Source organism: Panicum virgatum, chromosome 2N, assembly GCF_016808335.1.
Source record: "Panicum virgatum strain AP13 chromosome 2N, P.virgatum_v5, whole genome shotgun sequence".
In the NCBI taxonomy this organism is placed as follows: Eukaryota; Viridiplantae; Streptophyta; class Magnoliopsida; order Poales; family Poaceae; genus Panicum; species Panicum virgatum.
This window is the reverse complement of record NC_053146.1, coordinates 7398186-7411746: the sequence shown is the minus strand read 5'-3', so window position 1 is coordinate 7411746 and position 13561 is coordinate 7398186. Positions and strand designations below refer to the sequence as shown.

Here is a 13561-nt window from a genome sequence, read left to right as displayed (position 1 = left end):
TAGGTTCAATCGTAGATTAATGACCGTGGAAAAAAAAAATCGTAGAGCCCAAATGGAAGGGATGAATTTCACAACTCCTGAACCATCGTCGGGCCACGAGACGGCATACAGACGTCACCAAAAGAGAAACGTATCCCCCGTCTATCCTATAAGCCCTCAAAATTGTGGCGTGAGATTTACATGTTATTGCCACGATCAGCTGTTAACGTCTAAAGCCACCAGAAGCCAACGACTATATTTCCCAGCTCCCTACTATGCTCACCTCCGCACCTCCACATTCTAAAACCCAGGCGGCGAATCAGTAGAAGTCCAGCACCCCAGATATGGTGATGGGAGGCTCGATCGGCACCCGCGTCGCTTTTCCTTCCGAGGCCAGCTGCGGCAGCATGTTGGCCTCCTTCGGCGTGACGCCCGGAGCCGTCCACAGGGTGGCGTGTGGCCACTCGTTCCTGGACGTGATCTGCTCGCCGTTCACGGCACCGAGCTGCGCCTCCAGAGCGGCCATCTTGTCTGTGTAGTACAGGGCGTTGAAGGACACGGGGACCTCCTGGTGCTGGTAGATGCCGTAGCTTGCCAATGCAGCCACGCCATGGCCTCGTTTGTGGGCGAGGGTCACGTGAGCCTTGGTTAGGCTGTCTTCCAGTTTGGTCTCGTTGAGGAAAGTGTTGACGGCTGTGTCCTTCTCTGACACCTGTCACGGTAATGCAATGTACGGACGGATTCAAACAAACATGTAAGCCTGAGTTCTTAACTACAAACTTGATGCTCCCTTACGGCTCTAGGAAGGGGGGGTGACCTTTCATTATATAGGCCGTATAGGCTTGGGTTACAAGAAACACAATACAAACACAAATACAACTCTATATATCTAACAAGGGCAATAGAGCATACTGTTCTTACCTTACGGAGGAGGCCCACTATATCAGCTGGTGTTAATCTAACAGCAGCAAACATGATATTGCCAAACTTCCGCTTCCCAGTGTCAGGTGTTTTGATATCACCTTTTGCTACAGCCTTTAACTGTTCCAGTACTTCTTTCACAGCAGACTCAAACGGGACCTACAGAATAGTTTTGTAACATTAAGCGAAAACTGAATCATCGTTATATGCGCCGAAGTTGTATCCTCAAAAGCAAGAAGCCCTTTAGGGCTTTCGTACGAAGGATTGGGATTAGTAGTGTATAGCAAACCATAGAACTCCCTAATTATGGCACATCACATGGATATTTCAAAATGATCATTTGTTGCTACTGCTAGATTCTTATAAAAGAAAACCATAGCATTTAAAAATAGTGCCCCCATTCCCAAACATCATATGAAGGGAAGCTTTAAGGTGTAGGTTTGATTGAACCAAAAGCCTTTCCAAAAAAAACCAAATAATCCTTGCTGATAGTCATATATGTAATAAAAGGCATTCAGAAATGGCACCTGGATGGAATTAAGATAATCAGCATTCCCAAACAAGGTCACACGCAACCTTTGCTCCCACCGCGCCCATTCTTTAGCATATGAACCTTTTGATGGCTCCACTCTGATTGACATTGTTTGTTAGTCAGCTAGTATATATTGACATGTAAATGTAGAAATGGTTTTGCCAAAATTATCAGATGAAGTGACACTATAAATTAGATCATCTATTTCAAGATGTGTTCTGTACAGCATGTTCAATTACTATTTATTCAAGAGGTGCTCTGGTACAAAGGCAATTTTCATTCTACACAACTTATCGTGATATTTCTTGTCTGTAAAATGTGCTCAAATAAGGCTCGGGGTTATATATCAAAAGGCTAACAGCTTCATACCTTCCATGCCTGTTCTGATGCAATCTGAACAAGCTAATCCCCTCATCAAGCACAGTTTTCACAGCATCTGGCAATGGAGCTCTGAAATCAACAGAAGATCAAGTTGCTAGCTTAGAGTTAAAGTCACCTAATCATGATTTTCTTTTTCTTGCACACGATACGAAAGTCTGTCCTTTTCTTGGAAAATAAGCGTATTGAACACCTCCCTGAACATTTTCCCTAATTGCATAGCTCAATCATTCAGGGTATTTCTGGAAAAAACAAAGGGAACAAAGCAATTCAAGAAAATCTCCAACCTGTCTGGCCTCAAGAGAGGCATCTTGACCAGGGAGCCAAAACGCTCATACAGTTCATTTTCAAATTCTCTTCGACACTGGAATTGAGAGTATGGGTGATTTGGTGAATTCAAGGAGCTGATTTACATGACATGTCACATGTACATACCTTGCCATCATATAGGTGATAAAACATTAGCAAAACATAACCCGCGTTGGGTGATGACTTGTCCAGATTTCCCTTTCAAATTAAAGATTAACAAAATGTTAGGCATTTCACAATGTTAGTATGAGTGACAGTTACATATATACATGAGTGACTACACACCGGATGATTGACCCGCTGGAGAACACGAAACATGAAAACAGCAAGAGCATCAAGAGAAAAAGGATTTGAATCAGTGCCTGCAAAATCAAGAAACCAGAACAAAAGTTACAAAACATGATTCAACATAATGCTGCAATAAATCCCCAGTGAATGGGGCAGGCAGCGTGCGCGCATGTGTTGTATGGCTATTTTGGCCTAACTCTTCTTATCTTAATGCAATGATATGCAGATCTCCTGCATATTCGAGAAAATAATGATGCAATAAATCACGGAACAAAGTCAGCAATTTTCTGCTAGAATCTGGCAATCTGCAAAATCTCCTTGGACTAAACCTAAGGCCCTGCTGCAGCAGTCTGCCAAAATAGGTCTTTATACAATATACTCTAAAATAAGTTCATCACTCAAGGCCATAATAAATGTAATCTGGAAGCTCCAGATTATAGCATCATTGTCATTTCATTTCACTTCTGTCATAAATTCAAAGTGCAGCCCCCAGCTTTCAGAAGACAAAGGAGTTACTGGTGAAGTAAAAGAAAATAGCACAGAAGACAAGGGACTGATAAATCATAAAGCACATTTACCTTCAGAGTCTGGCACCACAGGAACTGCAGCTGCCTTTGTGGACCCACACATGTCCTCAATCTGGAAAAAATGATTTATCAGTTCTATCTCTATCTTCTACTATAAAATCAAACTAGTCTTAAAGTCAAAACAGAATTGTTTGCTATCAATATTATAATGCCACTCTTGCCTGCCTCCACACTTCTTCGTTTGGTGCATTTTTGTCAGCAAGGATTATTCTAGCTGGTTTCTTTTTTCGCTCATCCGCAACCTTTTGCCAGTATTTTCCTGTAACCACAGTTAACAAAATAGTTGAATAATATGTAACAACTATAAAAGCCTAACAATTTTTTTTGTGATAAGTTGAATATAATCACAGGACCTAAAACCAGGAAGAAATTTTACAGAACAGGCATACATTTATAATGGAATTAACAGAGCAACTATGCCAAACAAATTGATACTGAAGCTAAGCTAATAGGAATGTCATACATTATCACTTAATTGGTCAAATTTTTTCTTTTGGAAAATTGTATCTCTAGCAGATTTCCACCATAATAATAAGTACTTGAATGTGCCTGGATCGTCAACCACATAGGATTCAGGTGAGCCTACAGCTAGTGAGAGATGCATAGTAATGTTCTCTGCATCCTAGCCTAATTCAGAGTCATGTTCCATAATTTAGCCAGTCTGGCACCTCTTAAATAAAGGCTGCCAAAATCTACGTTTAAGAATCAAGCAAATAATATAGATAGTAAAGGGCTTTTCAACAAAACCGATTTGACCAGATCTTCTAGCATGGGAGAAGCCTGGTGATTAGAGGGCAATCTGCCCTTATCAATATCCGATGGTTTCCACAGCATATCGTATTGACTTCAATAGAAAAGGTTTTCCCTTGAGAGAAGAATGTTTGAAACCTTTTTCTCTCTTTTTGCTTTGCAGGCAAAAAGAAAGCCTACCCCCATGTATGCACGCATATTATTTGAACCATACTTGACTTATTTGCAATCCTATTTTTGTGCCAGAAGTGAAGTTTTGAGGGTATTTGGCCAATCAAAATGTTCAGTTCTCCAAACCAAAACTTTGTGTTAGAACAGGACTCTGACAGTCCTCTTACAGATATATAGCTGGAAAAGTTAAGTTTATGCCAATTGTTGAGATATATGAATGATGAGTTGATGACTAGGCACCAGCATAATGAACAAATGTTCACAAAGATAGAAAACTCTTATCAAGGCTCTCAGCTAATACAGTAGAACATGATGCTCAAGAGAATATCTTGGCAGGAACAAGGAATATATCGGTAAGCTAATAATCATTGTGCACAATAGAATGGTCCTACAGAAGGCGAAAAACAGGGTTGAATTAGACAATTAGTTCGATTTCCTAAAAAATTAAATTACACCCACAAAATGGACATTTTATTCTGTGTTCAGGTTAACTAAGAACAGCACTGTCCATGCTACTCATTGAAGCCATGTTGTACTCCAGTAGACAAAGTAACCATATATAAGGTAAATAATGTTGAAAATGCTCCATACCTTTAATAAGATCTCCCATCAAACTATGAAGAGGACGATTATCACCAAGTCCACCAGGTGTATTTAATATTTCCTTACATAGAGCAGACTTTGCACAACCAGGTATACCTGAAAGGAAAATACAAAATCAGCATCAAGGTCTGAGAAATTTTTAATATAAAACAATATCGTTTGATAGGAGTTAGAATTGTTTCATGTATGAACAAGATGAAAATTGGTAAGAAAACTATAAATAAAAACACTGTACCAACATTGTTTTTGTCAATTACTCAGTTAATCTGATCCACAGGCGATAGGCTTCATAGGTACAATCTATCAAACAAACCCAAAACCTACCCTAAGACCTAGAATTAGTTAAGATAAACACGAGGTTCGACCAGAGTGGCACATCACATCAGTAACCAAGCTGGAAGACAAAGTTTGATACCCACAAACCAGTAGGATAAAATTATGATAAACTTTTTTCATCTTTTTCAATCTGGATCAGTGTAAATACACCCAGTTCTCAGTTATTCTAATGATGAGAAAAACTGAAAAGTTGTTAAGCATATGGCAGCAGTTAATTTACCCGGAAAGAAGACAATAAGGCCCTCTGTTTTGGGAACCACATCAACAGACGTTGACACAGGACTAGAAGGTGCTGCCCCATGTTCTACCCGAAGATCACCCTCTTCATCTCTCTCTGCATCTAGTATGGCCAAGAAATTTTCTGTCTGCACTAGGTTACCAGCAGCCCCAATCAAAGCTTGGTTTGAAGGGCTGCGTTTAGCATATTGTTCGAGGAAAGGCTCTGCTTCACTAAGATATGTTGAGGAAGACAGTGGCTTATTCCCATACTTCCTTCTAATGTAGGCAGCCCTGCAATGAGTAATGCAATCAAATTAAATTAAGGAACATATGTGGTTCTGTGGGAGAAAGAAGGTGGTAATAATATACCATTCATCCAACATTTTGCTAAGTTCTTTCTGTTTGCTTGGTGATGTACCCCAATTCTTCATTTGCCTAACAACACATATAGGGGCATTACATCAGAGATGGCATAGTATAGTTCACAATTACGGTAGCACAGAAGGCCAGCTATAGTAGTTCACAATTTACAGCTCAAAAATAATTTACAATTATATATGCCCAAAATCTCCAAGAACTACTTCTATTATCACAGCAGAATCAAAATCAATTATAGTAGTACGAAACTCGTAACACAAAATTTACAACTACAATAATAAAATTTCCGCATCAATGTGTGATGAAGAAAAGAACTTGAATACCAGAAAAGGATATATCCTGCATTTGCATGGCTGGCTATACTTGAAAGATATTAGCATTGCCCATTAACTCGTCAATAAACAATGCATAGGTCTAGAGGGAGCATTAGCACTGTTTTTCTCATTACATATTTTGGAGACGTATTAACTAAAGCAGTAGAACCTGAAAGTAGCAAACTAAATATGTTTTCATCTCATTTCTTCATTAATACCCAATCTGTTGCAGAAAATATGACTGAAACTTAAAAACATGCATGCATAACATACCTTAAGTAATAAGTTCTATAAGCTGATGGTCCATCTTTGAAAAGGGTAGAAAGACCATTACGAATTAAGAATGTCCGTAACTGTCAAATAGCAAAATAAGACAATTGTTAGAGGATTAAGCATACAACAAAGTTTTGGTTCTAGACCTCTTCACAGCGTTCAAAAATAAAATAACTTCAGAGGGAAAGGAAGTACATACAGAAATACCATAAGTATATTAGAAGTCAATAACAGGAATAGTGCAACCATGTATACAAATAAGTGTAGCAGTAACATCAAAACTTAATTTAGAAGCACACCAAAATAAAAGTGAGCAATCAGACATAACCATCACCATTAAAGCTGTTAGTGTCAAGAAGTGACAAATAAGACCAAAAGGCAAGCTGAAAACATTGATGAAGACGCACCTTATATGTCAAGAATTTTAGCTTAACCATTAGATTGGAATCCTCATCAGCCAGACCATCCACAGCTGAAGAATTTGAATCCAAGGCACCATTGATATTTTTCAGTAAAGCATCACCATCTTTGGCAAGTTCAGCCGCCTTCTTATTCGTCGCTTTGAACAGGTTCACATCAACAAAGAAACCTAACCATGGAATACATGTCAGTGGAAGGCACCATAGTTCATATCTGATCAGAAGTGGCTCAGCTTACCTCTATATAGAGGCCACAACCCTTGGTTTTTCCTAAAAATAGCAGCATACACTTTTCATAAATGAGATATCAAGGTAAAACATAAGGCTGACTTCACAAACCTCACCTCATCTCTTGCTGATAACGTCTAAAAACAGAATCATTATGCACATGTATAACCATCTTGTAATATAAATTGTCATTTGAGAGAGAATCAATTTTTTGGTAATTCCAGTAACATTTGAAAGCTGCTGAGAAGTGCCTCTGCTTCATCAAGCGAATCATCTCCTGCAACAATCAACAAAATAAATTATTTCATATCTGTAAAGTTATTGGTGCATTGTTGTAGCAACTTTATTTATAAGGAAACCATGTCCACCACAGTTAAGAAATATCTATCCTTTATCAAGAACCAACATAGCTACTGACCTGTAGTTTCTTAGTTGCGTAGTCTGTAGGATGTGCTTGCAAAAATTTAGTGACAACGGATCGATCAGCATTTCGCGATTGAGCATCAAGTCCACTATTTCCAAACCAATCTGAATGGTCTGGACACATTGAAGCTCCAACATTATCCAGAAGTGCTTTAATTTGCTGGTCATGCATAATTACAAAGATGGTATAGCAAAGGTTCAACAACATGAAGCACATATCATAGAGCATCAAATACTCCTTGACAATATAAATACCTGCTTTTCATCTGACCTATTAGCAGCACATATTTCTCGTAAACTTGGTCCTAAATCTGAATCAACTGCACAAGAAAAGAAAATCTGAATGAATGGTAAAAGGTGAAGTAACTACATGCTCATAACTGAAATGGTCGTAAGTTATTCTTAGAAGTTAGAACAAACCCAAATGTGTATAGAAGTTTTCCTCAAATTGTTCCACCAAAACCAAAACTTCTTGTTTCTTGTAAAGCTCACATAATCCACTCCAACAATGAGTTAAACCATACAAAATTCTAGGAATTCTAGTTCAGCAGCGTACCGCCGTCTAACGGAGGCTGTGGAAACTTTCTCAAAACTTCTTCCATTTGCACTGAACTTTCACGAGTCACAATACGGGCAACCAGACCTTCAAGGATCTCCCCCTGCACTTTTACATGATCTTTTGACCCTACAACAAAAATGAACTTAGTGTGAGTTTCAAACTTCCCACCACGGATTGATTTAGACATCGGTACGACGATGAACAGTCAAGAAACTCTTACCTGGTACTGATATATCAGCTATTTCATCAAGGGCTTTGCAAACAGGTGTTGCAGTTCCTTCTTCGCATAATGCATCGTAAGCAGCAAAGAAAGAAGAGGCCGATTTCCTAGTAAAGGATGCAAACAGAAAGCATAGTAATATTATGATCAGAATCAGCAGTGAACACATAACAGTTGTAAGTGTGCTCCTGAAATTACATGAAAAATTGTGCCTGCAGGGTGCAGGCCATTGGATGGATGAATGCAAGAATGAAAAAAAAAATTATGCAATAACAAGCTAACAGCTGAACAAATTTTTTGCAAGCAATGTAAACATGACAAAGCAACTTAAGAGTAGTCTATACTCCTTGATAATGCAAATACACTAATTGATAGCGCAAAGAAAAAAAATGCATGCATCAGCATAGACTATCAGTCAACGCAGTGATCCAATGTGACAAAAAAATGTAAAAGATAATTTTGGCAAAGGGTAAGCGCAGAGCAAAAAAAAATGAGCATGCATCAGCATAGGTTATCAGACAATATGATAATCCACTATGACAAGCACTAAGCAAAAGATAATTTTGGCATAGTAATGAAAGTCAACAAAAAGACAACAAGTTTGGAAAAGATGAAAGTAGATGCCACAATCAACAATTGTATTACTAGAAGATATTCTGTCCATCTCTAAACAACATATACAAGGTTGTTACTTGTTACCATTTCACACTATTTTAAAAAAGGATGCAAATGTACCTCACATAGTCAAATGAAACAAAGCAGCCCAATTCTTTGTGAGTATAAAGTTATCGATGGACACCTTGTCGAAAATAGCCAGACATGGTTCGTAGGTAGGCGCCACTTCCGACAAAATGCAATCACCTCTGGAGTAGAATAGAATTTTGGCTTGCCATGGCCCAATTCTGTTACAGCTGTAACTACAGCTGCATAGTGACAAAAAAAATTTAAATAAATATAAGCATATCAATATTGGTGAAAATAATGAAACTACAGTGATGTAAGGTGCGGGAGAAGGAGCTACTGGACTTAGTTGCTTTACAAGTGCCAGCAGAATCATATCAAACAGCAATACAAAATGTAAATAGAAAGAAAAAGATGATATGTCGATCTGTTACGTTACAAGACAATTAGAACTTTCCAAATGTATCATTGCAGGAAAAAGAAGTTCCACGGTTCACGTAAACGAGGGGCAAATTGGTCATTACCATACCAATGTAATATTTAGAAGCTTTTAACAGTCAACAATGGGAAAGAAAAAAATGGCTTTGCAATCCAGTACATAAAGAAACCAAGAAATAATCAGTGATACATAAGAAAATTTATCCAATAAAGATATTTCAACAGTGTGACACAACAAAATGGTGGATTTTGTGAGTGCAAAAGAAAACCAGCTGAAACCAAAATCTAACCCTTTTTTCGTTCTTCCAAAGTAACCCACATCGATAAATATCTGATGATGTTGAGCAAACTACAAGCAGATCACTAATTGCCTTCGATAGAAGAAAAGGACGTACCATAATCATCCTTAGGCCTTTGCCCATGGTCTCCTAACACAGCTGTCACAAGTTCCATTGAAATGCTTATACGGTTTCTCTAGAAGCATAAAACGGGAAAAAATTAGGAACGGAAAGAAAATTGCAGAGCCAGAAACCCTCGATGACTAAGAAAGCAAATAAGTAACAAAGCTAAAATGATGATTAGTCTTAATGTAATAATAGTTTAATATATGATTTATATTAACTAGCACTGCAATGACTTTCCAAAGGCACATACACCTTCTGCCTTTTTCATCGACTTGTAAGCTAAAAGCAAACTTTTCTGGACTGTAACAGTAAAATCTTATACTCTTATACTAACAAAGGTTCCAACAACTAACTACATCCCACATTGCAAAGGGATATTTAATTTTTTGCCATCCTTACGAACGGCCAGCATTCAAATGTCAGTTCTAGAAATGCCCCTACATTTTTGCCACATGAGATAGATGATTTCCTACAGATTTCCCAAATTCACCTCGTGGCACGACACATCAGATCTCCAGCTTTGCAAGTGGATGCGAAAAAACAAATATACCCCTCTCCCTCTTCTTCGCTGTCATCTTTCACCTCTGCATGACCTCAGAAGCATGCCATGACTCGTTCAAGCTGGCTGAGCCGCGCGAGGGGCGCATCTCGATGCCGGCACATGGATCTCCCTTGAAGCTGAGTCCTCTCAAGCTCCTTCCCTCTCTCCTGTGCGCATCTTGTGGGCTGTGGAGAAGCGAAGCAGTGGCTGGTGTACGTGCTCTAGTTGGTGGAGGATTTGTATTTGGAGGAGCACCTGCTTGTGCTGGTGGATTGGAGACAGTCGCAGCTGCCAGTTGGTGGAGGAAATTCGTAGGGAGAGAAGTCGCGTGCGGGATTTAGAGCAAGTATTATAACAGGCTGCAAGAAGGCTAAATGCTGAGGTGGAGGAGAGAGGAGAGGAAAAAGAGGAGCGGGCTGCAAGCTTGTAGCCGGCTTCGACACAAGAACCAAGAAATGTTGTGAGAGAGACAAGTGGGACCTTATATTAATTGTGAGGGGCTAACCATTATATGGGTGGGCTGAGAGCTTGGCTGCAAGGATCCTTACAGCCAGCAGGCTGAACTATTAACCTTGCTCTTAAGCTCGTAGGGGGAAGAGGCGCGGGGGAGGGGAGTCACTGGCGACGACAGATGCAGGGCGGTTCCAGTGCACCAAGGTTAGTGATGACAATGGGCCCGGCTGTCATAGGGAGAGGGAGGTAGTAGGGCGTGACCTAGCAAGGAAAAAGGGTCATTTTGCATCGCCTCGCCACACTAGACGTTCGACATGCCGTGCCATGTAGGCGAATTTGGCAAATTTGAAGAAATCATCTCCCATTCTCCCTCATTTGGCAAAAATGTAGGATCATTTCTAAGCCGAGCATTAGAACGCTGTCCGTTCGTAAGGATGGCAAAAAATTAAATCTTGGCAAAAAGTAGCAAGCCTAGAATTGCTCCTTTGACTTCCTAGCTTTCTTAAGATGTGAAGTTAAGGTGTTATACTGAAACCACAACAGAAAATAAACAAAATTAATTCTCCCTATTTAAGGCCATACACCGCTGCTATATCTATTACTCCACAAACAAAAAAATCATAAAGTTCTTGAGAAGCATTGCCCTGACCATTGAATACCTCAAGGAAATCATTGAATTCTGCTTGCATTTTAGGAGCCTCTTTTCCCCAAGCTTCACGAAACAAACGCCCCAGAACAAAAACGCCCACAGCAGTATATCTAAAAGCAAAATTTGAAAACTTCAAACACCACTTATATTGATCTTGAAATAATCAGGAGAAATCAGCAAAACATACACATTCCCATAGCTGTTCTTTGCATATGCACCACCATGGTGACCAGCATACATGAAGAGCGACCCAGAATGCTTGAGTGTAACCTGGAGGAACAATGTTCTCATTATATTAGGAGGGAAATTATCATCATTACAACCACTGATTAGTTCACTCAAAGAACCACTAGTTTGATTACAAGGCAAAACAAAATATAAGATATACCTCAAGGTTTGCTAAGCCATGCGATACCATCTCAATCATTCTGGTTCTTGTCTGTCATCACAAATGTGAGGGAAAGCTTCTCAATGAAACTAAAATTATTATTCCACTGACTAAATGGCAAGAACAGAAACCCAAAGAAGCCTGAATAATCTATAACCACAAGGATTACTGCACAGTGAGTTCAGTAAGTGATGCCTTTAGGAGAGGATAATTATGGCTACATCAAAGCCACCAAGAGCTATGTAATTACAATAAAAATGTCAATTGAGTAGAGATGCAAATTAAATATTTCTTAGGAGAAAGATTAAATGGTTATGCCCTTCAATTGCTGAAAATTTGGATGATTTCTATCCAGTCCTGAAACGAGCTCTACAGCAACAATACCATGTTCAAGCATGCAATTACTCAAATCATCACAGAATGTATAAATACTAATTTCAGTCGAAGTACTCTCTACTCTAAAATCCTCTAGGAATTCCAATACTCAATATCGCCACAATGAATTGTTAATAGACAGCAGTTGAACTTTGTTAAACTATGCCCACCAAAACCTACAGAGCAAACCCACAGTCAACCCCCGCTGTGAAAACATCAATAAGCATCAGATTATCAGAACCAGCCTACCAATCACAGGGTGAATCCTTCAAGATTTCTCGGTGAACACTTGGCATTATCAGTCACAAGTCAGGGCACAATAAAGAGAATGACAAATTGAACAGCAGCAGCAACAGCAACGCGCCCCCCAAGCACTCACCTCTTGATCGGACTTCTCGTTCTCGAACTTGGGGTAGAACGTGGCCCTGATCTGGGCCTCGGTGAAGGTGCTGTTGTCCACCTCGAAGTGGGGGGCGGTCTTGAAGAGGCTCGAGAGCTTCTGGCTCGCGGCACCGCCCTGCTCCGCCGTCACCGCCGCGGATGTCGAGGTGGACGCGGAGGCGGCGCCAGGGCCGTCCGCCGCGGAGGTCGCGTAGCCCCTTGGCACCCACATCTGCGCGGGCCCCGCCCGCGGCGGCTCCTGCGGGGCGAGGGCCATCCTCCCGACGGGCTCGGCGATCCCAGCCGCGGCGGAGGCGGAGGACGAGGAGAAGGAGGCGTCGGTGGCCTTGGGCTTCCATTTGCGCGGCGGCGGCTTGGTCTGCGAGAAATAGAGAGGGAGGGAGTGAGGCGGCGGGGTTAGGGTTTAGCGGGTTTAAACGGCGGAGGAGGCGAGGGGAGAAGAGCGTACGCCGTCGCGTCGGGGAGGCATTGCGAGCGCGGGCGCGGAGACAGCGGCGGCGGAGGAGGAGGAGGAGGAGAGGCGGAGGGGGAGGAGGAGGGGGAGGATTCGCCGGGGGGCGTGCGGGGAGAGGAGGGAGGAGGCGGGCGACATAAAAGGGCGAGGCGGCGCGCGGCGGCGGTGGAGTTGGGGGGTGATGGCGCCGCCGACCTGAGGCGGTGCAGTGACGTGGGAGGGAAGGACTCACCGCTGGATGGAGGAGGGGACTGCAGCAGAAACCCCTCCCACTGCTTGGCTTGGGCTGTGTGACAGTGTTGGTGGGCTGAGGGAGATAGTGGGCCGTCGTGTTGTTGGCTGGGTTGGTTTGGCCCACGGGCTCCACCACGCGCGCCGTGCGGCGAGCTGCGGCGTGCGATTAGATAAGGTTTCGGCCCAGTGTTTAGACGACTGCTTGATTTTTAGAATTTTAGGGTACTTTGGTCTGAGCCTAACATGGTAATATCCACACTCCCTGGTTAAACCCTGCTTGAATGCATTGTACTCCCTGCATCCTAAATTATTAATCATTTTAGTTTTTCTAGATTTCTGAATTACTACATATCTACATATATATTATAACTATATGCATAATAAAATATATGAATCTAAAATAATCAAAACGACTAATAATTAGGGGACGGAGGGAGTGGTAGTTAGATGCTAAAATTAGCTATAGAGGATAGATTGGATTAGCTAGCCGAGATTTGAGACAGCCAAACATGAAGGTTTCAGCAAAACTCTTTTTGAAATATACTTAGAGTCTGTTTGGCAAGGCTCTGGCTCCTCCAAAAACAGCTCCGGCTCTGACTCTTCTAGTAGAGCGGCTTCCGTAGTGGAGCTAGAGCTGTTTTGAAAAATATTTGGC

At 41.2% G+C, this 13561-nt stretch overlaps 1 protein-coding gene across 4 annotated transcripts; it reads right to left on the bottom strand.

Annotated features, from left to right (window-relative positions):
- On the bottom strand, positions 1–12869 carry LOC120659608 (tRNA ligase 1-like). 4 transcript variants are annotated; one of them, XM_039937801.1, is made up of 27 exons: positions 12667–12869; positions 12196–12576; positions 11442–11492; positions 11241–11323; positions 11064–11163; positions 9402–9480; positions 8687–8810; positions 7888–7994; positions 7665–7793; positions 7364–7428; positions 7104–7268; positions 6802–6962; positions 6696–6727; positions 6446–6627; positions 6039–6118; positions 5443–5508; positions 5075–5364; positions 4507–4614; positions 3156–3253; positions 2986–3046; positions 2405–2481; positions 2246–2317; positions 2098–2174; positions 1802–1882; positions 1428–1530; positions 901–1059; positions 1–691 (listed from the first exon to the last, which is right to left on the bottom strand). In XM_039937801.1, exons 1-27 carry the CDS (start codon positions 12808–12810, stop codon positions 299–301), a joined length of 3468 nt encoding a protein of 1155 aa, XP_039793735.1. In that variant the 5' UTR covers positions 12811–12869; the 3' UTR covers positions 1–298. The 4 variants fall into 4 exon arrangements, with proteins under 4 accessions (XP_039793735.1, XP_039793736.1, XP_039793737.1 ...); XM_039937802.1 differs by lacking the exon at positions 11442–11492; XM_039937803.1 differs by lacking the exons at positions 11064–11163; positions 11241–11323; positions 11442–11492.
- Positions 12870–13561: the final 692 nt, after the last annotated feature.

Coding starts and splice junctions, on each gene's coding strand:
- LOC120659608 (XM_039937801.1), bottom strand. CDS start 12,810: ATGTCGCCCGCCTCCTCCCTCCTCTCCCCGCACGCCCCCCGGCGAATC. Junction 8,811..9,401: donor AAGGCCTAAGGATGATTATG/GTACGTCCTTTT, acceptor GTCACTATGCAG/CTGTAGTTACAGCTGTAACA. Junction 5,509..6,038: donor TATAGAACTTATTACTTAAG/GTATGTTATGCA, acceptor ATGTGTTGTTAG/GCAAATGAAGAATTGGGGTA.